This window comes from Saccopteryx leptura, chromosome 2, assembly GCF_036850995.1.
Source record: "Saccopteryx leptura isolate mSacLep1 chromosome 2, mSacLep1_pri_phased_curated, whole genome shotgun sequence".
Lineage (NCBI taxonomy): Eukaryota > Metazoa > Chordata > Mammalia > Chiroptera > Emballonuridae > Saccopteryx > Saccopteryx leptura.
The window spans coordinates 140,146,922-140,173,001 of record NC_089504.1 but is presented as its reverse complement, the minus strand read 5'-3'; the positions used below and the strand labels follow the sequence as shown (position 1 = coordinate 140,173,001).

General features: G+C 36.0%; 1 protein-coding gene across 1 annotated transcript in view; it reads left to right on the top strand.

Annotated features, from left to right (window-relative positions):
* CPNE8 (copine 8) overlaps positions 1-26,080 on the top strand; it is a 212,978-nt gene that overhangs the window by 140,101 nt on the left and 46,797 nt on the right. Inside the window, exons 11-14 of the mRNA XM_066368944.1 lie at positions 6,071-6,146; positions 9,874-9,927; positions 11,355-11,416; positions 25,483-25,529. Of these exons, the coding sequence (XP_066225041.1) occupies positions 6,071-6,146; positions 9,874-9,927; positions 11,355-11,416; positions 25,483-25,529 (239 nt within the window). The remainder of the gene's footprint in view (positions 1-6,070; positions 6,147-9,873; positions 9,928-11,354; positions 11,417-25,482; positions 25,530-26,080) is intronic.

Genomic DNA, 26,080 nt, shown 5'->3' with positions numbered 1-26,080 from the left:
CCAAAGAATAGAGAGTTTCCAGGGGCTTTTTTCTTTGATATACTGAACATTTTCAAAATCCCTACTTAACTTCTTAGTCATCACTTTTGTACAAGATTTCAGTAAAAAGAGATGGTTGACTCAAATGATCCTAAGACCCTTGAGTGTAGGGCACTGAGTTGTGCTTAGACATAGCTCTTACTTATTTCTCTTATAATCCTGAGACTAAAAGTATACATAAGAGGTGATGAGAGTCAGTTGAGCAATGATGTGCTAAATTGAATTGTATGAACAAATAGAGAACAAGAGAATCTATGTTAAGTTGCTGTTTGTTTTTTATTGGGTTTTTTTTGTTTGTTTTTTTGCAACAGAGAGAGAGACAGAGAGAGGGACAGACAGGGACAGACAGACAGGAAAAGAGAGATGAGAAGCACCAAGTCTTTGTTGCGGCACCTTAGTTGTTCATTGATTACTTTCTCATATGTGCCTTGACCCAGGGACTACAGCAGAGCGAGTGACCCCTTGCTTAAGCCAGCGACCTTGGGCTTCAAGCCATCAACCTTTGGGATCAAGCCAGAGACCATGGGGTCATAACTATGATCCCATGCTCAAGTCAGCAACTTTGCGCTCAAGCTGGTGACCTCGGGGTTTCAAACCTGGATCCTCTGTTTCCCACTCTAGCACTCTATCCACTGTGCCATTACCTGCTCAGGCTTAAGTTGGTGCTTATATAATATATAAAAAAAGAATAATACAGGTACATAAAGCAGAAATTGATGAGGGATGCTGCCTATGCCTTGGAATTGGAATAATTGACTTTTTTTTTTCATTTTTACATTTCATATCAGACATACTCTCTGGTCAGATAAATACATGACTGAACCTACCTCAATTTTAATAAAATAACTTCTTTAATAGATTAAATTTGTGTTTTTGTTTGGGGTTAGAGAGAAACCTTTATTTTTAGAAAGCTTTCCCCATGGACCTTTAGAAGTAGATCCAATTTTCAGTTCCTCACCTTCCCTTTCAGATTTTGCTAGTGTATTGGCATAGTTAGACTTCTGGCCTTAATTCTGTGTCTTGTTTAACTGTGTGACGTTTTGAGCCTGAGATTCTTTATCAGCAAATTGAATAATATATAAAAATGATTGGGAAAACTCACTGAAAACTGAAAATTACATGTGAACTATCCATTGTTAGTATTTAGGGGAATGTCATTAGATTGTGAGCCGTGGAGATAATGATAAGTTTAGAAAGCTCTGGATATGGGCAGATAATGGTAATATTTCATTTAAAGGGAATTGAGACCTTCAGAAACTCAAATTGTGATTTTTTTTGTGTGTAAATATTTATATTTAATTGTCCACTTACTTGCTTAACAAATAATTACTGAGTATCTTAAAAGGGTGTGGCCCTGTGCTGGACACTGAGGTATGAAGAGCAAATATGCACACAATCTTTGTCCTCATACAGTTCAATGAGTGAGATAGAACATTATCAAAGAATCAACCTAATAAAAGTAAAGTCACAACTATAACTGATTCTTAAAGAAAAGGACTGTGTTATTACAAGAATGCATAAGAAGGGGATGAAGTGTTTGTCTTGTTGAGCAAAGTCAGGGAAAACGTATTCAAGGAAGTGATGGTTGCTGTTGGACTTGAAATATAGGAGTTAGGAAAATGCGTGGAGGAGGGTCCAGACTATGTGGTCATGGTAGAGATTCTGGCCTTCATCCCAGGGACAACAGGGAAACCATTGAGAGGAAATTACATCATGATGAGGATACTCTATCCTAGAGATCAGATGATTTGAGTTGATCTTCATGACGTTTCATATCAGCCAGTTGAATCATCCATTTTCTATTATAATGTTTACATAGAAGAATAACTTCATGTGAACTATTTAATACAAAGAGAGATTTGTTAACTTTATGCCTAGGAGTGCATTATCAAAAAAGCACAGAATATAATTGCAGATAGCATTTAAAAGTCATCAGACTTAAAAACAAATAAATAGATAAAATTAAAATCATAAGACTATGTTCATTTACTCAATGAATAAAGGGTGGCTATTTTGCAGAAGTCTTTAAGATAAAAACAAGCCAAATTTGGCTTTCAGTTATATTCACTAAATTTTTATTTAAAAATATGTATTGGTATATGCATATAATCAAGTTTTTCTATCTCAATTAAGAAGATGAATTTGAGTAAAATCCTAAGGAAGGCAAAATAAAATTTTTAAGTATCTAGAGGCTCCATTTTGTGCAGTAGGGCCAGGATGAGTAAGGGCCTGAGGTGGGAATGGTATGAATACTCATGGAGCAGCATAAAGGCCAATGTGGCTAAAGCAGAGTAAGGGAGCAGAAAACTGGCAGGCAACATGGGAGGAGGTTAAGTGGGAAAGAAGATACGTAGCCTCTTAGGATACTGTGAGGACCTTGACTTTGACTTAGAGGTAAGAGAACAATGGAGGGTTTGGTCAGAGAAATAATGTCATCTGACTTCTATATTAACAGGCTCTGTTTGGCAGCTGTGTTAAAAACAGACTTAAGAGAGACAGGGTTGAAAGCAGGGAGATAGTTAGGAGGTCATTGCAAAGATCCAGCCAGGGATGAGTAGGTGTTGGTCCATAGTATTGGCAATGAAGATGAAAAATGGCCACAGGCTTTGCTGACAAATTGGATGAATCAAGGATGCCTTTGTGGTTTTTGTTCTGAAAACAGAAAATATATAATGACCATTTCTGAAAGAGGGAAGGCTGTTGGAAAAAAAAAAAATCTCGATTTTGAGCATGTTGAGTTTGAGATGTCTTATAGTCTCCACTGAGGAGAACCTTTTTAAAGCTAAATATTGCCTGTCTCTTTTAAAGAAAAAAATCAGGGTTATAATGTTATCAAAGACTATGCCTCTTTACTTTGTCTTATCAAAGATTCTGACCATGCAAGTCAGAATCTCTCCAACTTAAAACTCTCCAATGGCTTTTCACTGAATTTAGAATAAAATTTAAATCACTCCACCACACTCTCCAAGACCCTTCCTATATATCCTATCTTGCCCATCTTACTTCTTAACATCTTCCTCTTCATTTATTATGGTACTTCTATAGGGGCCCTATGTCTGTATCTTGAACATGCCAAGATCATTTCGGTCTTGGGGACTTGTCGCTGTTGTCTCTTTCTGGAGTATTCTTTCCACTTTTTTTGTTTTTCCTCTGTACCAGAGACTGTGCATTATCCTTTAGATTGTAGCCTTCATATTATCTCCTCAGGAAGTTCTTTTGTTATCTTTGTTATTATTTTCATAGTCCTTCTCATCCTCTAAAATTATTTATTTACATATTTACATATTTATTGATTTGTCTCATTCATCTCCCACCAGGTATCTTATCTGACTAGTTTGCCACTTTATTCTCAGCATGTAATACAGTGTCTGGCACACATTAAACATTTAGTAAATATTTGTTAAATAATTGAATAGAGGTAGGAAGAAAAGGACGAGGTGGAGTTGTGTTGGCTACCATGTGCCTCCATTGATGATTGCATTTTATGCTGTAGACTTTACAAGTTGCAAAGTATTTCCTGTGGGATTTTACATTAAAAATACAAAATCATTAGGTCAGACCATCCCCATTTATATATGAAAATGAGGCTCTCAGGGAGCAGATAACTTTCTATGCTTACTCTGCTTTTAAGTGACATTCTGACCTGACCTGGAATCCATGTCTCCTGTCTTTGAATCTGGTATTCTTTCCATATACCATGGTAGTAAGTTCTTTATGATTCTGTGGGCGCTAAGACTATCTCAAGAAGCAGCCTGTAAACAAGTGGTTTAGATAAAGTGAGAAGTGGTCTCAGATTTTGCCGACTTGAGAATTATAACATAGAAAAATTATTTTAGTTTTAATGAAGTTAACAGGAAATAGCAAAACATTATTATCGAATCGCAAGGAAATTGTTCGTAATTTGAAGTCTTTTTGTCATATTTCTCTGTATAGTGAAAATTGTTTAATATTATACTATTGAACATGATGAAATGTAAATATTATAGTAAATTTAATTTTTCTCCTTTTAATCTTAATAAAAGCAAGGAAAAATTTATAATACAGAAGAAGATAATTATAAGAATAAATCTATGAAAACTATGTTGATACTTTTTTAAGGGTACTTAACTATAAGTTAATATACAGTTGTTGTTGTTTTTTAATTAGGGCAGGTTACAAAGGAAACTATAAATTTTTCATCATCTTGTGAACTCTATAACAAAACCCGAGCATCTCTCCATGCATCCACCCAAATTCTCCGCTTTATTCTGGACACAAGGCACTTTATTTCCAGGATTGGCTGTTTTATGATCTTTTAACAACTTCTCTCTTCTTGTTTATCCATTTCTCTAGGAGATGGATCTGAATAGATAAATGATGTGTTTTCCTTTAATTTCACAGAAATGTCTTGGAAGGCTGAAAAGCAATTTGTGACTCAGTACATTTTCTTGTCTACATCACAAAAATAGCATTGTATTTGTATAATATGCAAAATTTGTGTTTTATTCAAAATAACCATCTTGATTGAATAAGATCAAGAGTGGGGAGCAAGTATTTTACTCATTTTAAAATTTATTTATGACTTGTATTATTCTTAAAAGTTTTGAAGGTAGCGTATAATAAGATACAATATTATATAAGGCATATAGTAAGACATGGTGAAGTAAACAATGTGAGGAAATTGAAGCAAAGGGGAAAATAATGGTGAGATATCTAAAATATCTACAGGAGACAGTAGTAGATCATGAAGACTTATCCTGCTAGAAACCGGCCAAAATTTGGCTTAAGCCCTCTATTCAGAGGGGAAATCTCCATTTCATAATAAACAGGGTCCTTTCAGAAGAGAAAACATAAATAAGCATGGATTGCTAGCACTGAAACCAAAGAGAATTGTACCCCATTGTTCATCACTCGATTCTGTTAGAATAACAAATTTGACAAGAACAAAAAAGAACCAAATCAAAGAACTGCTTCTTGAAAAATTCCACAGTGACTTCAACATGAGCAATTCAGTGTTCATTTTGGAAAACCTGTCCAATTGCATTTGGGTCTGGTTTTATCAAGACAGGTATATTATTTGGATATAATTGAATATTTACATTTACTTAAAAACAGTAAATATTGCTAGTCTCTACCACGTTTTTGATTAGTGTTCAGTGGCAAGAATTTAATGTTAACAACAAGGGCTGAATTTAAACAATTAACCAAATAGTGGTAGGATTTGCACAGTCAGCAAACTACCACAGGGATTAAATAATCCAGGCATTATTTTTAAGGTTTCTATTAGATTCTAATGTGGTGAGCTCTGGTTATATAAGGCTTGTCCATACTTATCAATATCAAAGTGTTATGTTTGAAGTGCTATAAATAAAAACTTTATCTCAGAAATCATTACTTAACTACCAGAAACGTGCATAGGAATGGAGGAGGAAGATAGATTCTAAACAGAATCTCCAAAACTCGAGTTTTTAAGATCTGCAGTGAAATACATCACAAATATTAGCTTGCACTTCTGAAAGTCAAATAAAATTATTTCTAAGAATAAATAACTAAATAAACTAAAATACTGTGTTACAGTTTTCCTTGTGTAACTTGAAAGAGTGAGGGCTAGGGGTTTGGGCTTATCCTGTTAGCGTTGTACTTATGTACTACATGGGTGAACTAGTTTGGTTGTGCGGCAGAAAAATATGCAGTATTCTTTTTCTGTGACTTAGTTGTGCTTTTATGTTCTAGATTATGGTTTTACAACTGTGTTAAGTTAGGTAAGTGATTTAGGCCAGGATGTGTTTCGATTTACACCAAAATTCAGGTTATGTCACTGTCTTAGCAACAGAACTGTTTCATAACCTGAGGACCCCTGTATACAAAATTTTGGGTTAAAGAACAATGCAATTATGCTTCAGTTTCTTTTAAAATATAAGCTAAAGTATGTTTATAGCAATATCGGGCATTTTTTTTTCATGATTAAGCTATACATTTCTAAAAAAACTTTAAAATATAATTAACAAATATTTGAAAACTAATACTATATGTTTTTGCTCCTTAATTGTAGTCATGATTTCATTGGAGAGTTTACCACAAGCTATAGGGAACTTTCTAGAGGGCAATCACAATTCAATGTATATGAGGTAAGAGGAATTTTATTATATTATTTTCTTCTGGAATAAATAGATTTATGTTTTAAAAGTATAGATTTTACAAAGGACAAATATCAAAGGCTAACTTAATATTAATGTATGTAAGAATCTTTAAACTTATTGAGCACACTTGTTTCTGAGATTAAATGTATTATTTTTCTTTAAGCCACATGATCTTTTAAACCTATGTTAAGACATATAAAAATTTCCCCTATGTAACCTTTTCTTATTTTTAAAAAATTCAATAAGATACTAGTTTATTTTTTTTAAGTTTCACCTTTTTATGTTTTGCTTTCCTACCAACCTCCTTCTTAAGCCCTTTTTAATAAAATCAGTAGTATATGCATTTTAGTTGTGTCAACATGGTGTTGTAAAATGAACTGTGGTCTGTGTAGTGTGTTTGTGCACATTCACTGGGTTTAGATGAAGACTGAAGGGAATGGCATGGTATGATTCAGGCATTCCAAGTTATTAAAGCAAGCATGCTAGTGACTCCCACCTTAGCGACACACCTTGCCAATTAACTACCAGATGTGTGTTGAACATGTGGCATGTTTTAGCACATGTTAACTCTTGAACTGTGACCTCTGTATAGTCTCTATATTTTTTAATTTAATATACCTCAATAACAAATGAGACTATCTCAGTATTTGGTCCCTAATGGCAACTTGTTTTCCTGCCAGATTAATAAATCGACCTCTTTTAAATTAAGTGTGAAGGAATCACCTTCTTTTACCACCTTCTTGCCAGGCTGAAGCAATTGCATTCCATGAATTCATTCATGTGTTAACTTTATAATAAACTATTTATTACATGTCTTCCATATTCCCACTTTGTGTCAGGCCCTGGGGATACAGTGATAAATGAAAATGTCAGTGTCTAATGGGAGAGACAAACACAGGAAAAATACACGTTTGGTGTATTTTGAACATTGCTGTGTACAAGAATGTACTTAGTGGATTATGAGATATTTGGGTGTGAGGCAGACTTCACTCAAGAAAACTTCTCAAGCAAGGACAAAGATGGAATAATGGATCAATTTTTCTGTTTGGTTGTTCCAAGGAAGGAATACTAAGGGTCTAAACAAGCAATGGAAGTAATATGTGACAGGCTGTACTTTATAGATGTCTGTTTTCCCTGTTTGCCCTCAAACCTGAGGAGGAACAATATGTGTACCAACCCTTCTTGTAATTCAGACTCGTGTGCTGCCAGTCACCACATAACCCTCCATAATTTAACCCCTTTGTATAAGATGATACACTCCTTATATGCTCCAACAGTGTAACACTCTGCCTTGGTGATCATTTGCTGTTTAAGCAGAAACCCATGGGCAGCCAGAAATTACGAGTTAAGGCGGCCTCAGGTCTTCCCTGGCCATGCACAGGGACCTGCACATGTGCTTGGCCTTCTGGATTCCCAGCAATAACCCTGAGCTTTTAAAAGCTTAAGCTAGTTTTGGCAAGTAAACCTTCTGTTTACTTCTTCTGGGATGATAGCATCTCCCCCAGAATTTCAGTCATGATGACTTGGAGCTCATTTCGAGGCTATTTCTAGGTCTGCAGTGGGGTCCTTGGTTGGTGTGCTTATTACCAGGAGCTCAGTTGGGCATGGGTTCTGTCTGGTCCCTAGGTGGATGAGACTGTCTCTAGCACCTTGTTCAGGAAGGTGGTGCTGGGCCATGCTTCTTTTTAGGGTGCACAGTTGAGTGTTTAGTCACCTGACCTGTTACTAGGCACATAGCACCTGCCAGGTCATGGGAAGAGCTCCCCTTGGAATGAGCAGGACTGGTCTGGACCATGCCTATGAGGACCTGGAATTAAGGCCATGCTATTTCAGGTTCCACGTCCAAGACAGGTCTATAGACCTGGCTCTGGACGCACAGAGGGCATGTCTCCCACTAGGTCCCTGGGTGGGCTGGACTGTTTCCTGGTCACGACTGGCGGGGCTGGAGCCAGATATAGGGGCATTTCAGGATTTCTTGAGGTACATACCTGAGTGTTTCTTGATGGTTCTCTATACCAGAAAGATTGCTCTACACTGTGGCTGGGTGGGTCTGGAAGTGAGTGCTGGGCCCTTTAAGGACCTAAGGGGTTGCAGACAGCATCATTTCTACCTGAGACCCTGGATCTGCAAGATGTAGGGGGACTGCAGCTCTGAGCTGGCTGGCCCCGAGTAAAGGATCCTTCAGAATGTCCACGAGTGCGGCCGCACTGTCTCCTGCTGGCTCCCAGTCACAGCAGGCCTTCAAATTCTTTTTTAATCTTCATGTTTACTCTCTGCTCCAGCCAAGCTGGGCCAATTACTTTTTTCTCTTTCTAGAATGTTGTATTTGTCTATTTTTCCCCCCACTGGAGCCCTAGTTTAAATTAATAAATGCTAGTTTAAAATATACTCATAAATTCTATCTTCTTCCTTATCAAAATACTTCCTTTGTGTTTTGAAGTAAGATATGCTGAAAGATTTTTTTCCTAAGGCACTACCTATTTGATTTATCCTACTGATTGACAGGCCTTACTCATCTTTATATTTCCTATATCTTCCAGTATCTTGGACAGGGTAAAAGTGCAGTAATATTTTCTCACAGCATAAACAGTTCAGAATTTAGCCTCTGGCCACAAACCACGTTTACCAAAAATTATGCAGCCTGGATGTCTGGTTGAAATTATTAGCAGTATAAAGCAATAGTTTATAGCCCTTATATACTCACATATTTCAATGATCTGCTATGTTATAGTATATTTAATAACCTAATGAAAAATTATGTCTCTTGACTATACTTTTTTACACAACTTACATATATTTTTTTCTACAGAGCAATCATTATTATTTAGAATGTGGGATAATAAAGGGCTTTTTCACTTTGATACAGATGGGTAAGGGTAATCAATACCTAAAGTAATTAGAACATTAATGAAAAAGAGGTTTTTAAAAAAATGAATATCCCTAGTAACTATTGCAGAGAAGTGTTGGCTAAATGACTGTGCAAGAGTCATACTAAAGCAGGGGTCAGAAACCTTTTTGGCTGAGAGAGCCAGGAACACCACATATTTTAAAATGTAATTCCATGAGAGCCGTACAACAACCCATGTACATTACGCATTATCCAATAAAAGTTTGTTGTTGTCCCGGAGGACAGCTGTGCTTGGCTCCAGCCACCCGCAACCATGAACATGAGCGGTAGGAAATGAATGGATTGTACATGAGAATATTGTATATTTTTAACATTATTTTTTTATTAAAGATTTGTCTGCAAGCCAGATGCAGCCATCAAAAGAGCCACATCAGGCTCACGAGCCATAGGTTCCCGACCCCTGTACTAAAGGCATTAGTAAATGGAAGAAATGCATAAAAAGTAAAAGTAGTGGGTTAGAGCAGTGGTCCCCAACCCCCGGGCCGTGGACCGGTACCCATCCGCAGAGAAAGAATAAATAACTTACATTATTTCTGTTTTATTTATATTTAAGTCTAAATGATGTTTTATTTTTTTTAAATGACCAGATTTTCTCTGTTACATCCATCTAAGGCTCACTCTTGACGCTTGTCTCGGTCACATGATACATTTATCCGTCCCACCCTAAAGGCTGGTCCATGAAAATATTTTCTGACATTAAACCAGTCCATGGCCCAAAAAAGGTTGGGGACCACTGGGTTAGACTATACATTTTAAAGTATCTTTTGTATCAAACCTGACACATTGTAATTCTTTTATCTTTTTAAGGTGGTGAACCCCAAAAAGAAAGTAAAAAAGAAAAAATACATAAATTCAGGAACAGTAAGTCAAATATTATATTATTCATTAAGGACTCAAATAAATGAATAAAAAATATATAACATTTTTGGGAACGATAAAAGTAATTCAAGACTGAGCTGTTTCACTTAGAATTTTAATATGAAGCTACTTAATGGAAAAATAAACTTGCTGTGGGGATACTTCTAACAGAGAACACCCTATAGGACCGTGATGACGAACCTTTTTATAAAAACCGCCCTCTTTTGCAGTGCTGGTCAACCTGGTCCCTCCTGCCCACTAGTGGGCTTTCTAGCTTTCATGGTGGGCCAATCGTGGTGCTGTTTGGTTGCTCCTGCTACCGGTCGCCATGAAAGCTGGAGGGACCAGGTTGACCAGCACTGCAAAAGAGGGTGGTTTTTATAAAAAAAGGTTCGCCATCACGGCTGTAGGAGGTAGTGACCTTGCCTTCTGCAGGTGGCTCTAGGGGTTGGGAGAAAAGCTGAAATTTTGTTAGGAATTCTTTACTCAATGCAAACACACTGGAGAGAACCAAGCAGACATGAGAAATTTTAAGTGGTAGTAAGAAATACTATACTCTTTATAGGTTATACTTAATTATTATGACTCATTTTATAGGATATGAAAGGACTCAATTACAGTGCATTAAAATGTATAGCTCTGTAGGAATGCTGGACTAAAACAGTACAGGAAGGTGCAAAAATGAAAGTATCTTAAAATTGTGAAAAATCAAAATCATCTTATTTCGATAAATACTATACTGAATATTTTATCCTTTTAAAGATTCTATAAAGCAAGACACTTAAAACATTAAATGGCCTTATTACAGGACCATGACAAAAACACACATTTCCACTGATACGGCTTAGTTTACTGATTTTGATTTTTTTATTTTACCCGTTTTCCCATTCATCTTCTATTTAAGAAGGGAAGTAACACATTGTCCTTGTAGATAATTTTTATGGTGTTCTTTAAAGGCATAAACTGGTCATAGAAATTGAGTTAAACTGTTTGGCACTTTTCCTTCTGATAATTTTAAATGAAAGAACAATCAGTCCTACAGAATTTAGTAATTTTCAAATGCTAGGGAATATGATTTTATCCCTAATGGTTAGAAAAAATAGTCCATTTGGGGTTACAATTAGTACTAGCAGTTAATTTTGCTTTTGATTTTCTTTACCCTTTATTTCTTTTTTTCCTTTCCCCTTCCTTCCTTCCTTCCTTCCTTCCTTCCTTCCTTCCTTCCTTCCTTCCTTCCTTCCTTCCTTCCTTCCTTCCTTCCTTCCTTCCTTCCTTCCTACATCCATCCTTCCCTCCTTCCCTCCCTCCCTCCCTCCCTCCCTCCCTCCTTTCCTCCCTCCTTCTTCCTCCCTTTCCCCCTCCCTCCCTTTCTCCTTCCCTTCTTTCCTCCTTTTCTTCCTTTCCTTAATGTCTTCCTTTTTTTTTTCCAGGTAACCTTACTCTCTTTCTTGGTAGAAACAGAAGTTTCATTCCTTGACTATATTAAAGGAGGGTAAGTCATTCTCTGAAATTGTTTATTGCTTAAGCATTTCTTTCCATATGTGTAACAAGTACTACCACTAGGTAATAAGCAACTGCGATGATCCCCTTTACTGTGCTTGTGGCAGACCAACTGCACTTTAGTTTCAGACCTGGAAGATGAGCTTTATATACCAAGAGCTATTACTTTTGGAAAAAAATTGTAACTATTTTGACCAAGAGAAAAACTCAATTGTGTTAGTAATGGTTATAAAATTATTTTTTAAATAGGATATTTTTATTTGTTTAACACATGGGACTTTTTTAGATTGACTTTTTTTTTTTTTAATTGAAGAAAAACTTGAGGGCTTATTGTAAATGTTTATTCTAGCTCCAGAATATTAATGAATGTATCTTGCCATGAAATCATAATGAGGATATCGATGGTGAATAGTCATTGAGTTGCTCCCTAAGCTTCTGGGATATTTAACCAATATTTTAGATATATAACCAATATTTTAGAAAAAAAGTTGGTGGTTGTAACCATTTTTAAAATTTCCCGGAGTCCTGACAGCCTGTCTAGGTAATGTGTTAGCTCTTCTTACATCCTAGTTAATAAGGATATTTTCCCAACTTGTCCCTATTTTTCACCTAGTTGCTCCTATTTTTTACCTAACCAGGCATCCCCAGCAATTTCAAACAGTCAGATATTACCGGATGATCTAAAATATCCACATTTTCTAATTTATTTTCTGTTACCTTGTTACAATATATAAAAAATGGTAAGAGGCAGACTCGAATGTTTAGTACTTCATCACAGATAAGAGCAGCAGCCATATACAAAATTCAGAGCCCTAGCCTGTTAGTTCAATCAGTTAAGAGCCTCTTCCTGAAACAACAAGGTTGCAGGTTCTATCCCCGGTCAGGACACACACGGGAAGCAACTGAGTGCATGACTGAGTACAACAACATATGAAGGCTTCCCTTCCTCCTCCCCTCTCTCTTCCTTCCTCTCTCTAAAAAAACAAACATGTAAATCTCTTCCTAGTTATGATTCAGCAAGTTATTTCAATACTCAGTCATTGATTGATTGTCATGAGGCAGAAGAGGGAGAAGGCAGGATGGGGGAATGAGGGGCCAAAGGCCCAAAGATAGTTTCTGCAAAAAGAGCTTGGGCCATTTTGCTCTCATTTGAGGAAAACAAAACAAAATAAAGCGAACAAACAAAAATGCTTGCCTAAGTGGAGAATCTTGGCTCTATGTAGACATCTTACAATCTGCCACCTGCGTACACAGTCTTAGAACCTATGGTAGTTGTTTCATTAAAGTTAAAGAAAAACATATGAAGTGGAAAAAAATGTTTGCCAACTCTCCTTCATATTCCAGTCTCTGCATATTCTTATCTTTAGAAGATGGGATAATAGAAAGTTGCATTTGTCATATAAGTAGATAAATGCACTGCAATGGTGGAAAACCATATTAAAAGCAAATATATAATTACACAAAATTTCTGAATAATAACAAAACAGAAAATAATGAGCTGTATTCATTTCACATTAGAATTAATTATAATGATCATTTATTTTATATATATATATATAGTTTCAATAATGGCTATTGACTCTCTTCCGAACATCAGTCAGAATTTCTACTCCTTTGCAGCTAAAAAGCATTCTGAAAACTGTTAAACATCTTGATAATATTTAGTATTCCTCAGAGTAATTTTTTTAAAAACCACACAATACTCTCATACTCTCTCTAGAGATAATTACTGTTAAAATTTTATTCTCAAATATGTTATTTTTGTAATAGTAGGATCACATTGTGCATAATATTCTATAATGTATTTCTGTTCATTAAATATATTGTTTATATATATTTCATGTCAGTACTTATATATGTACCTTATTTTAACTGTTTTTAATTGTATGGATGCACACAATTTAATTTAAAATTTTTCTGTGTGTGCTACACATTTTACTTGTATGCATTTTATTCTCCTTTTATAAACAAGGCTGCGATCTAAAATAACCCTGATACATATGTATTTGTGCATTTCATTAAGCATGTCTACATGGTCACTTTGTAGAAAGAGTGTTGTTGGATGAAATGGTATGCATGTTTTGTTTGGTGTTTTTTTTTTGTATTTTTCTGAAGCTGGAAACGGGGAGAGACAGTCAGACTCCCGCATGCACCCGACCGGGATCCACCCGGCACGCCCACCAGGGGGCGACGCTCTGCCCACCAGGGGGCAATGCTCTGCCCCTCTGGGCATTGCTCTATTGGACCAGAGCCACTCTAGCGCCTGGGGCAGAGGCCTAGGAGCCATCCCCAGAGCCCGGGTCATCTTTGCTCCAATGGAGCCTCAGCTGCGGGAGGGGAAGAGAGAGACAGAGAGGAAGGAGAGGGGGAGGGGTGAAGAAGCAGATGGGCGCTTCTCCTGTGTGCCTTGGCCGGGAATCAAACCCGGGACTTCTGCACGCCAGGCCGATGCTCTACCACTGAGCCAACCTGCCAGGGCCGGTACGCATGTTTTATAGTTAGTTAGATATTTCTAAATTGTATTATGGAAAGGGTAATAATAATTTACACTTCTAACATTTGCATATGCAAGTTTACCATATCCTTACTTTTACTGATCCTTTTTTATTTTTGCTAATAGACAAATAGTATAAATCGTCAGTTTTTATCTGTGAAACCTTTGTTTATTAATTGTGATGTCCTTTGTAAAGACCAACTTTTAACCAGTGATGTCTCTGGAAACACAATTTCAGAACTCTTTAAAAAAATTTTTTTTTACTGTTCTTCTACTTCATCTCTCCTCAGTCCCACCTAAAAAATATGAGTATTTTCAACTGAGCACAGAAGATAGAAAAAACTGGCTGACAACTACATCCCTTAATGCTGTCAGCACTTATGCTAAACTCTCCCTGATATTCACATTTTGGTCCGTGGTCTCCATGCCTCTTCTGCATACATCCAAAAAGATTCTTCTTAATTTTGCCATCTGGCCTTGCTTCTTCTTGCCTTGTGATTACATCGCAGGAGGACAATAAAATAAGCCAACATTTTGGGCTATAATCAAGCAAGCAACCCAAAATAGTATTTTGGAGGTTGTAGTAGCATATCTGAAGATTTGTTTTCAAGGTCAGCTTTTTTGAAGAAATGTTCCATCGCATTTCCAAATAAGTATGATATTTCAACAACTCTTGAAACTAAATGTTGAATCAGTTTTGTTCTTAAAATAAATCATAATAACCACTACTCACTTTTAACTTAAAATACCAAACTATCAAGATATCAGCATTTAATACTGGTGTTTATGGATTTTTTTTCTTGCTAACTAGGGTTAACATTATTGTTGCCAATTTTTGCAGGATCAATTCAGGGGTCTACTCATCATCTACCTAGCCTTTCTAGTCTAGGAGAAACTATTGTTGAGTTATGCTAATTTATGGTGAATCTTAAATGAGAAGTAAAGCTAGAGGTCTTCAAAAGTGAAAAATTCTATAAAATATGAGTAACAACAATTAAATTGGTATTCAGTCTAGCTCTGGGCCATTTAAAATAAAGTTAGTTGAGGCTTTCCTCTATTGCTTTTGTTCTCCACGTTGATTTTATACCCATGCCCTTACGCTGGATATGTGGGAGAATGAGACTAAAGAGGACTGGTGTGGAATATGGAGGATTGATAGATTGTGACTAAGCTCTTAAGAAATTCTTGAATGACACTTTAAAATTTCATTTCTCTTCTTGTATCATCTCATAAAAAATAATGGACTAGAAAGTTATAAAAATATTATTTGTTTTCTCACAAATCTAAGTAGAAATTATGCAGAGTTAAGAATGAGCACATTTAAATACTGAACATAACTGTTTTCCTAGTCCTTGATATGTTCCCTTTCACATGAACCCTAATTCTTAGGGTTGCATATTCTAAGATTCCATTATTTCAGCCATTATGAAAGTAGGCATTTACATGAAAATATCACCTTGATTGTGAAATCATTTGTTAGCTTGTTACTCTTCATTCACTGTCTGAGTTCCTAAAACACTGTGTTTAGCTGCAGTCGACAGGTTTATGGATTCAGGCACACAGTGAACAAATGAGACAGATGAGAGAGAGGCATTCTAAATCACTCAAGATTTTATTTTTATGCAAATAATTTGTGAAATAAAAATCTGAATTTTAGAACTTTTTTGTTTAAGCAGTACCATCCTTTTCCTGTAGCATAAGATACATTTTATGACTTGAGGTAGTAAAGAGTTTATTGTACATAGAAGAATCCCATCCATAAAGGATGCACTGCAAAATAATACAACATGAGTGCCTTTTCTGGATTGTTGACCTTGGGATCATTTTTTAAAATCCATACCCTGTACACTTTTTCCTGTTTTTGTTTCATTTTTCTTAAGAAATATTTTTAAATATTAAAAGTCTGATATAATTGACAATTTAAAGATGCTTACTCAGTAATCAATATATGGCATTGAATATCCCAATTACCATTAATAAGGGCAATGTCAGATTTATTTAAAATCACAGAAAGTTTTGAAATCTATACTTCTCACAAAAATTAGAGGATATTTCAAAATGAATATGAAGTGATAAAAAAAGCATTTAATATTTTTTATTAAACAAAAACATCAGAAAAGCAAATGACAAGTCAAAGAAAGTTGTTCGATTATGCAAATGAGATGCAAAACCAAGTTTTATTTCATTGGTGAAAATGCAGTATACAAAAGGCTAAAAGTACTGGAGTATCTGCACATTCCTTGATTCCATAATTTTTGTGAACAGTATATAATAGTCCTTTAGGATAACATCATCATTATTATAATTATTGGTGAAATGAGTTTATTGACCTCTGCATGTTTGTAAAATACGTATTTCTACATTCCCAACAACTCACACTGTAAGTAAATGAGGGTAGAATCATAAATTTCAATTTGGTTTTGCTTGTTCTTCAGTTTCCTGTATGTTTTAAGTCTTCATGAAACTCTTGGTACTCCACCACTAACGTGACCATGAACAAGTATCTATGGTTTCTACCCTCTTTGATGTGGAGTGAAGGGGCAAAAGAGATCACAAATTTCGGTGCACACTGAGTCCCTCTAAGCTCCCAGGATTTCATTTCCACAGAAGTCCTCGTCTGTGCTTTTATCAGAAAATTGAGTGTATTTATAAACTTGCAGCTCTACAGACTCTCATTTTCTTCCTCTGAGGAAAGCCCAAACTCGCATCCAGCTGGTCCCGATGAGCTACCCAATTCCTTTCCATTTATAACCAGTGGTTGCTAGTTTCTCTGGGTGTCATTTTAATTGGTCTATTTGTATAATGTTTCTTCTCAAAGAGACTAGCAAATTTTAAATATTTTATAGAGCTGTCCACTAAGTAGCCACTGAATAAATATAAGCTAATTAAAAAGCCATTTTAAGCTGAATTTCAGCTCTTTCCTCCAAATCTCTTAATGTAATGAAACATTATAAATAAATAAGGCTTTTAAACAAAGAGTGTGACAACTCAGTGAACTGGATTACAAACCCCCATGTGTGTCTCTCAGAATTTATCATCTTGTGACCTTTCTCTTTGCAAGCCTCATACCACAATTACCAAACTAAACAGATGGACCAGGCTTTCTGGAATAAGGAAAAATGCTTTTGTGTTGCCTCTGTCAGAAGTGATCTCAACTTAACTCCATATCTGTGTTCGTAGTGACTTGGAGAAAGGCAAGATCAAGATTAGAAGCATCAAGTGCTTGTTTTCCTCACATCTTAGAAAGGAAGCATGAGGGAAGGTTATAGTGGAGATGCTAAGTGGGCATGTTCTCTCTCGGCAGGAATCAAAATAAGACATAAATCTTTGGGGCAAGGTCAAATCCATTGCAAAGATGTGGCTGCTGATCATTGAGGCAGTGCATAGTATGGGCCAAGAAGCTGGGTTCTGACATTAACTGCTTATTTCAAATCCTAGATCTACCTCTTGTTGAATAACCTGTTTCCCTTTCTATGAAATAGAAATAAAAATAAGAACACTTGTCTCATAGGGAGGTATGTGGATTAAATGGCATATAGTTAGCTAACCCTCAATAAATGTTATTATTTTTCTAAATAATTTGAATTTATTTAAAGTTTCAATGTGTCTTACCTCATTTGATTATCATCATGTCTCTATTTATCAGAGACATGAAGAGTAAAAAAGATGCTATATTTAAATTCACAGAGTCAATATTCGTAGTTCAGTTCTTCTTGCAGAAATGCCAGGACATTCCTTCCATTCTAGTCAATCTCAATGCAAAGTCTTGACTCTGAATCTAAAATTTGTCTTCAATTATTGATAAAAGGTTTATATTCCACTTAAAAAAGTAAAAAGTAACCCTGGCCGGTTGGCTCAGTGGTAGAGCGTCAGCCTGGCGTGCAGGAGTCCTGGGTTCGATTTTCGACCAGGGCACACAGGAGAAGTGCCTATCTGCTTCTCCACCCCTCCCCCTCTCCTTCCTCTCTCTCTCTTCCCTTCCCACAGCCAAGGCTCCATGGGAGCAAAGTTTGCCCGGGCGCTGAGGATGGCTCTGTGGCCTCTGCCTCAGGCGCTAGAATGGCTCTGGTTGTAACAGAGCAACACCCCAGATGGGCAGAGCATCGCCCCCTGGTGGGCATGCCGGGTGGATCCCAGTCGGGCATATGCGGGAGTCTGTCTGACTGCCTCCCCATTTCCATCTTCAGAAAAAAAAAAAAAAATTTTAAAAAGTAAAAAGTCTTCAGGGGAGAAAAAAGAGCTCTCTACCTATTGTAAGCTAATTTTAAAGGCTTGAGTGGGCTTGTAGATACTGCTCATTTTAAACATGAGTTGAATGTCAGTAAGTCCTGTTATCAACAAGCTCCATAAGGATTTTTTTTCCTTAAAAATACTTGAAGCAAGTGCAATAATGCTTTTAAATGCTTGCCTTAGTTTTACAAAATTGGTTTCATTATATTGGATATGTTGCCTCTGGGAGCACATGTTGCCAGAAAATGCAACACTCTTGAGGTGTTTTTTTTTCTAATTCAATTTCTTATTTGAAAACTGAATATACATGTTGAGGAGTTTTTACAGTGCTTCTTGTTGTGGCACCCATGTGTTTTGCCTTCATCAAATCAGTGCAGAGCTATGCCCTGCAGCACTGAATGGGGATAAATCTAATAAAAATAAAGCCATTCTGCCTTCTTTAAATCCATTCACATAGAACATTAGTGTATATAAACTAAACTCATCTAAACTAAAATTTAGAAAAGAAATTTTACAAATATCAAAAGTCATAAACGTTTTGGCTAATTCTTGATTCTAATGTTTTAACATGCAGAAATGCATGCTTGAAAAGTCTAGAGATGTCCAGTGATCTCTTTTAAGATTGCCAGCTTATGTTATTTTTCAAATGATTTTTTCAGAGCTATTCATTTCAAAGTCAAAGAAAACTCATGTATGTGCCATCATCAGAACTAGTGCTGGGTTAGCCAAACTAGTGACAATCTGTTTTGTATCAGGCTGTTTCTTAGTTATGTTTCATGGTCAGAGTGTGTACTAATTTAGTCTCTTGAAATTGGATCTCTTTGGTGGGCAATTGAAAGGTTGGGAGCTGGTAGGGGATGGGGGATGGGGGTTGATACAAGGATAAATAAGCAATGGTGGTTTACTAAGGGCAGGTTGTGGTAGGGTGGGTGAACTTATTACCAATATGGCTTAGCATTGCTGGTGTATAGTGATACTAGAATGTACATAAATTGACAACATAAAACTATTATTTTAAGTTGTCTACAAACACCTCCTACTGCCTATTCTGTTGGGTGGTTCATTGCCCCGTAATTGATACACAGCTGACCAACACTGTTAAATAAAATTTCCCAAGGCCAAAAGACCAGAGAGAGAAGCTGACAACTCCATCATCACTGTATCAAGAGTTTATTAAGGGAACTTACATAGGAGGTGCTTCTTGGATGGCAGAAAGATGACTTGGGAATTTTTGTGCCTCCCCCTGCCCCCAGACTGTGTGTTTATATCTCCTAAGCAGTGAGCCTACATGCTGGGAAAGGGATGCTTGGGTGAACAATGGGACCAGGTGCTGCGAGGCACTGGCACCAGCCCCTGTTAAGACATACATAACGTTGAGGGCGTCTTGCTCTGGATGCAGAACTAATGGGAATGTGTAATTAGCCCAGAGCTCTATGGATATTCTAAAACCCAAGGGGGAATCACTGCTCCTGGTTCAGTCAGGAGTCAAAATGTTATATTAGCTTCAAGATAGAGTCACCTTTGTTTCTCACAAACACTATGGGAAGAATTAATGAAAAAGAAATATATGTTAATGTAAAGAGAGAACTGTCTCTTCTGACTCAACATAGGACAGGATTAATGTGAACCAAGAAAGAATGATATGTATTGCTCAAGAGATTTTTCCTCCAGCATGTAGACTATTTGTTATATGAAGGTACTGCAAGATTTTATTTCTACTAATTAGAGGACTTCATCAAAGTCGCTTTTATCTATTTATCATCTGAGACAAGTGGAGTTCAGACACTTGACAGTTTTGTACAGGAGTCACAATAAACTAGCTAGTTGTTATCTGGGTTTCAAACTTCAATCTGTGATCCAAAAGTTCATAGTCTTTTTAATAAGCATCATTGCCTCCTCAGTACCTACCTTATTTTAAAAGAAATTCAGTTAGATAGTACTTTCATTTTTGTTTGGGGGTTGACATTTGATTATTTTGATTTATGAGATATTTCTAAACTAGTGTTTAAAAAAGGGTTAGACATCTTGCATACCTTCCTTGATAAGCTCTTGAACTGTAAGACCTTGAGAAGTTGTACTTTGGAACACTCTTATTGTGTTTAAAAAAGGTCAATCTTCAAAGTCTGGATAAAGCACAAAGCTTTATTAATTTGTAAAAGTTAGATTTAGTAAGGACCAAGATTATTAGCATAAATTGTTGAAGAATTACATCACTTGTCCTCAGTGTCTTCTTATTCTTCCTTTTGACATTTTACTGATCCCTCATTATCCAGAATGTATAGAGGGATAGAAAGGAACACAAGGTAGGGTCAAAGCTTCAAATCAGTTAATGCAGAGGGATTTTGTTTGAGGAAGTACCCAGGTAACAACTTCTAAAAAGTTAGCTCATTTGTGGTGCAGTTTGAGATGGGGCATGTTTGGACCTTAGGAGCTGGTGTGAAGGAAAGGAAATCTGACATGGGACAGTCAGGTTCTGAAAAATAACCCAAAACTCTGGAAAATCCAGAAATTTAATGAGCACTGAATACTCCAGTTTTCAAAGAAGTATACTAAAGTCAAGTCCTGCAAAACTGATATCAACAATAGTGATACTAATCATAACAACTAATTACTGAGTGTCTACCAAAGGGCAGATGCTTTTCTTGTTCTCACAACAACAATCTGTGTGCATGGGAAGCAGAAATTGTGAAGATGCAGCAAAACTTGGAATCAGGCTGCTGTGTTGTCAGATAGGTAGTTGAACTAGTTTTAAGAAAGAGAGAATGGTAAGACAGAAAAGGATTCACAGTTTATCCCATAGAGAGCTGGGGTTATGAAAGAAGAGGCTGGATAATAGTGAACAAGTTCAGGGCAGGTTCAAAACCCAAAGTATGAGCTAGATTGCATATGCCATAAAGCAAGGCGGAAGCATAGTCTTGGTGCCAGCGTGGCACTAATGAGAAGATTATTAAGAGTGAGTAGACATCTCAACTGCATTTATAGGTCCTAGATTCCAACAGTTTGTGGCTCTGAATCGGCATTTGTCAAGATGATTTTTAAAAAGGATGGGAGAAAGTCCATTATTCATACTGATATTGTTAAATGTGTACAATGGAACAGGATTTGAGATTGGGAAGAAAGTGATGCCAATCCTCTGTACACCCCCATCACAGTTGTTAGTTCTCAGAAATGATGTATAATGACAGTTGTAGAAAAGTTATTTAAGCTGGTATTACTCTGTGTGTGTGTGTGTGTGTGTGTGTGGAAGTGCATACATGTATGCAGTTTCTTTGATATGCACATATATATTACTTGTTTTCTGTGGATCTTTGCTTTGTGAGTTAAATCTCCCATCTTTTTTTTTTTTGAAGCTGGAAACGGGGAGAGACAGTCAGACAGACTCCCGCATGCGCCCGACCGGGATCCACCCCCCCGGCACGCCCACCAGGGGCGACGCTCTGCCCACCAGGGGGCATGCTCTGCCCATCCTGGGTGTCGCCATGTTGCGACCAGAGCCACTCTAGCGCCTGAGGCAGAGGCCACAGCGCCATCCCCAGCCCCCGGGCCATCTTTGCTCCAATGGAGCCTTGGCTGCGGGAGGGGAAGAGAGAGACAGAGACAGAGAGGAAAGCGCGGCGGAGGGGTGGAGAAGCAAATGGGCGCTTCTCCTGTGTGCCCTGGCCGGGAATCGAACCCGGGTCCTCCGCACGCTAGGCCGACGCTCTACCGCTGAGCCAACCGGCCAGGGCAAATCTCCCATCTTGACATCTGATTTTTCTGTCCTTCACAGCTTTTGGAAGGTAGCAGAGTAAAATAAGGACATTTTCCAAGTACATATTTGAGCAGTAGTAGGACATATGAATGGAGAAGTCTCATGAGATATTACTAGTAACTCATGAAATTTGGCAAACATTCCTTTTTTATGCCTTTGAATGGAATATAACAAAAAATATAAAATATAGTAAAACATAAAATGACAGCTAAAGTAACACTTCTTAAACAGAATATTTTGAGAACCTGCATGTGATCGTTTTATGAATATTGTCTGTCATCTCTTGTGAATTCATTTTTACTTTGACACATAATTGATTTTTTTTCTAATATTAGACTTCAGTATTAAAGAATGAAAAAGGGTAACAAGAGTAATGATAAAGATATTTTTTGTCTGGTTTACTTTTATGACACAAATAATGTATCAGAGTCTTTAGGAAATCTGTGTTATAGCCTGAAGTTATTGTTTTGTTAGTAACTTCTTTAAAAACACTATTAATTTTTTAAAAAATACACTTTATATATGAAGTATACATTATAATATGAATGACAGATTTTTAGAAATCATGGGAATGGACCAGCTGTTACCCACAGTAAATGCACAGGTGAAGTGTAGGTTATGCTATTGACTGTGAATTTAATTATAAGCTGCTGTGCTGTTTTTTTCCGTTTTTAATAGTAGGAATCTGGAATTATAAGCTGTATGAGTTCAAGGATAGTGTTTGGCTTGCTCCAGTTTTCTCTTTATTACTTAAACACAGTGCTTGACAATTGGAACATGAACAATAAATAATTTTTGAATTGTAGGTTTCTCGATGAAAAATCCAGATGGTGTAATAACAGGCTAAGGGACCATCACAACCGTGAAATGTTTTATGTAATGAGCCATCATATTTTCCTTCTAATTTGAATACTGCTGATTCAAAACAGTAAAACAGTAAGATTCTTTTTGACATGCAGAATGAGGCAAAGAACTAATCAAATCTTAAAATCAGTTAACCACCAGGTGAGCATTACAATATGTAGAAAGCACTGTACAGACACTGTTTTAAAAGAATTGAATCAAGACAAGGTGTCTATCCCTACAACCTAAGGGAGATTGATCCTAAGACTCAACTCCTAAATTGACCTTTACAATGTGCTGAAACATTGTTCCGAAAGCTTGGAGTTATTTGTTATTTCTAAGGAGGTTTGTCATTTGAATAAAGTAACATAAGAAGAAATTTATACCGATGATTTGTGATTGATATATTTTATAACATACTTAATAGAAGGAGAAATTTGCCCAAACATGAGAGTATATCCTGGCATCTATATTATTAAGGATATTATTTGTAGGTTTGCAACATAGTAATCACTATCTTTTATTGTGTTCTTATTATAATCAGGCAGTTTACAAATATTTAATTATAGAAACAAAGTAGTATAAACTTTATCCATAATGTCTTTCTTTGATGTTAAATATGAATTCAGATTCCAATACTGGTATTTATCGCTCATGTGGAAAGTTATTGAATTTTATGAGCATAAATTTTCTTGTCTATAAAAAGAGAATAATATTACCTACTTAAAAAAATTATTATGAGGTTAATTGATATAAGCTATGTAAAACACATTATATATAATATGTGTTATATTTACATATAGGTAGATAAAATGTTCTGTGTATTTTTTTCCTGCCTTGCTTAATTATTGTGTGCCAGGCAAATCTGCCTGAGAGTTATAAATCTTGGCTAATGTCAGTAAACAGATTGTTAGAATTAAAACCTAGTTTTTTCAGACTTATAAGCTATATCCTTTCTAATACACCATACTTCCATGTATTAGTCAGTTTTCTCCTGATCAGAATGACAAAGCAATGTGCTGGTGGTGACAGTTCTTTCAAGTTCCTCAAAGGGTTTTATTATCTCAAAATGTGCTCTCAAGTGTATCCTTATAGTCCTTGTCCACATTTTTTAACTTGTTTGGTTCATACTGGCTAGTATATGTTCCAAATTAACCTATATTCTTATCCTATAACCCTAATTTCTACTCTAGGAAAAAAATTACCATATAGCTCTGAAAAGAATCTATATTACCTTTTTTATTTTTTTCAATGAGAGAGAGAGAGAGAGAGAGAGAGAGGGACAGATAGACAGGAAGGGGGAGAGATGAGAAATATCAATTCTTCATTGAGGTGAATTAGTTATTCATTGATTGCCTTCTCATATGTGCCTTGACAAGGGTGGGGGAGGGGCTACAGCAGAGCAAGTGACCCCTTGCTCAAGCCAGTGACCTTTAGGTTCAAGCCAACGATCCTACACTTAAGCCAGTGACCTCAGGGTTTCAAACCTGGGTCCTCAGCGTCCCAGGCCAATGTTATATCCACTGTGCCACTGCCTGGTCAGGCTACATTACTTTTTATTAAATGTAAAGCATGAAAGCTTAGGGAGAAAAAAATGATTGAGCTTGTTTTAATACCTGAGTAATATTTAGGGCTCTTCAGGCTTAATTTTTAAAGACAGAAGGAAATACTACTATAGCTTATACCAAGAGAACTACCAGCGACCCTATGCTGTAATAACTAATATCATCATCATCATCATCATCACCATCATCACCACCATCACCACCATCACCACCACTACCATCTTTAAGCAACAATTCCAACCTTGAAGTGGTAAATCAGTTGTGTGTGTCAAAAGTAATTTGTTACTAAAAATAGTCAGAAGTACTCAGGTTTTCAAATGATTTACTTATTAAATTAAAATTATGTTTAAAATTAGATATGATTGAAGGTTTTCCCAGTAATCGTCACATATTTGTGGTTTTTCTACCTTACTTGGCAAGAAAGAGGCTGCATTACGTGTAGTGAGAGTCAGAGGTACAGTGTATATCCAAAAGAGGGAGGCTTTTATGTGAACGCCATCACTGTGGTGCCTATCAGAAAAAAAAAAATAAAATAGATAACCCCCCCAAATCATTTTGGGTTAGCTACCATGTGCTGAAAGTATATGTACCCAGTTTCACCTATATAAATATATACCTAATCTACAGCTACACACACAGGAATGTAGTAATCACTGAAAGGTAGAGCAGTATCTGAAATACTTCAGTTTTGAGGAAAGCCGGAGAAAATTATGTGTTTTAGGATTGTTGGCAAGAAATACTTCAAGAAATGATATTGCTAGACATGATTTTAGCTATGGAAAACTTTTAAGGATATAATGATTTCACATTGACCATAGAATAGGTTTGAAAGCCATTTAAGAATAAGTGCTGATATTGGAGACTGGCAATTAGTAATTTGCAGTTTGACTTCTTTATTATGAGTGCCTTACTTGGTTATTGTGCTCCCAAATAAGAGCTATTTTTATTGCTGACAACTTAAATTTTATTTTACAGGTGTATGATTATAAAAGTATTTTTCCAAGTTCTTACCTTTCAAAACTGCCTCTCTGGTGCTATCCATAATTATGTACTATGACATAATTGCCAGTAATAATATTTAAAAATATTAGTTATGTTAAATAATAAGATAACACAAATGGAAATCAAACTTGTGAAATTATTTAATTAATGATTCTAATTTACTTATATTCTAGAACACAAATCAATTTCACCGTGGCTATTGACTTTACAGCATCAAATGGTAAGTATTATGACTATCCTCTAATAAAAATTATCAGCACTTAAGTGAAAGATAAATATTTATTTTCATGAGGTTTAGATATTTTATTTCTACATTTTCACACTTTTGAAGTCTTTCATATAAAATTCAGATACTTTTTCTTTTATTATTATGAATTAGGTATACAAATGGCTACAAAAATATAACAAAAGTACATAATAATTTCATTTAAATTTATTAAATATCAAATAATTTTGTTTCACATATTTTTTTCCAAACAGAATTTTAGATCTAGTTAAGCCTACTGTGTAACTTGGCTTAACAGAAATCTTCTACCTTTCCTTTATAATTCTGAAATTTGACTAGTTACAATGTTCATTTTTATAGAACTTTTGTGTGTATTAATATATTATATAAATGTGATATAAGTGCATGTACCTTATTTGACATGCTTTACTCAATTTTATTCAATTATATTTTTAAGAATTATTTATGGTAACAATATTTAATTCATTCAGAAGGGGTGTCATCTAATATTCCATGTGCAAATACTCATAATTTGTATAGCAAAT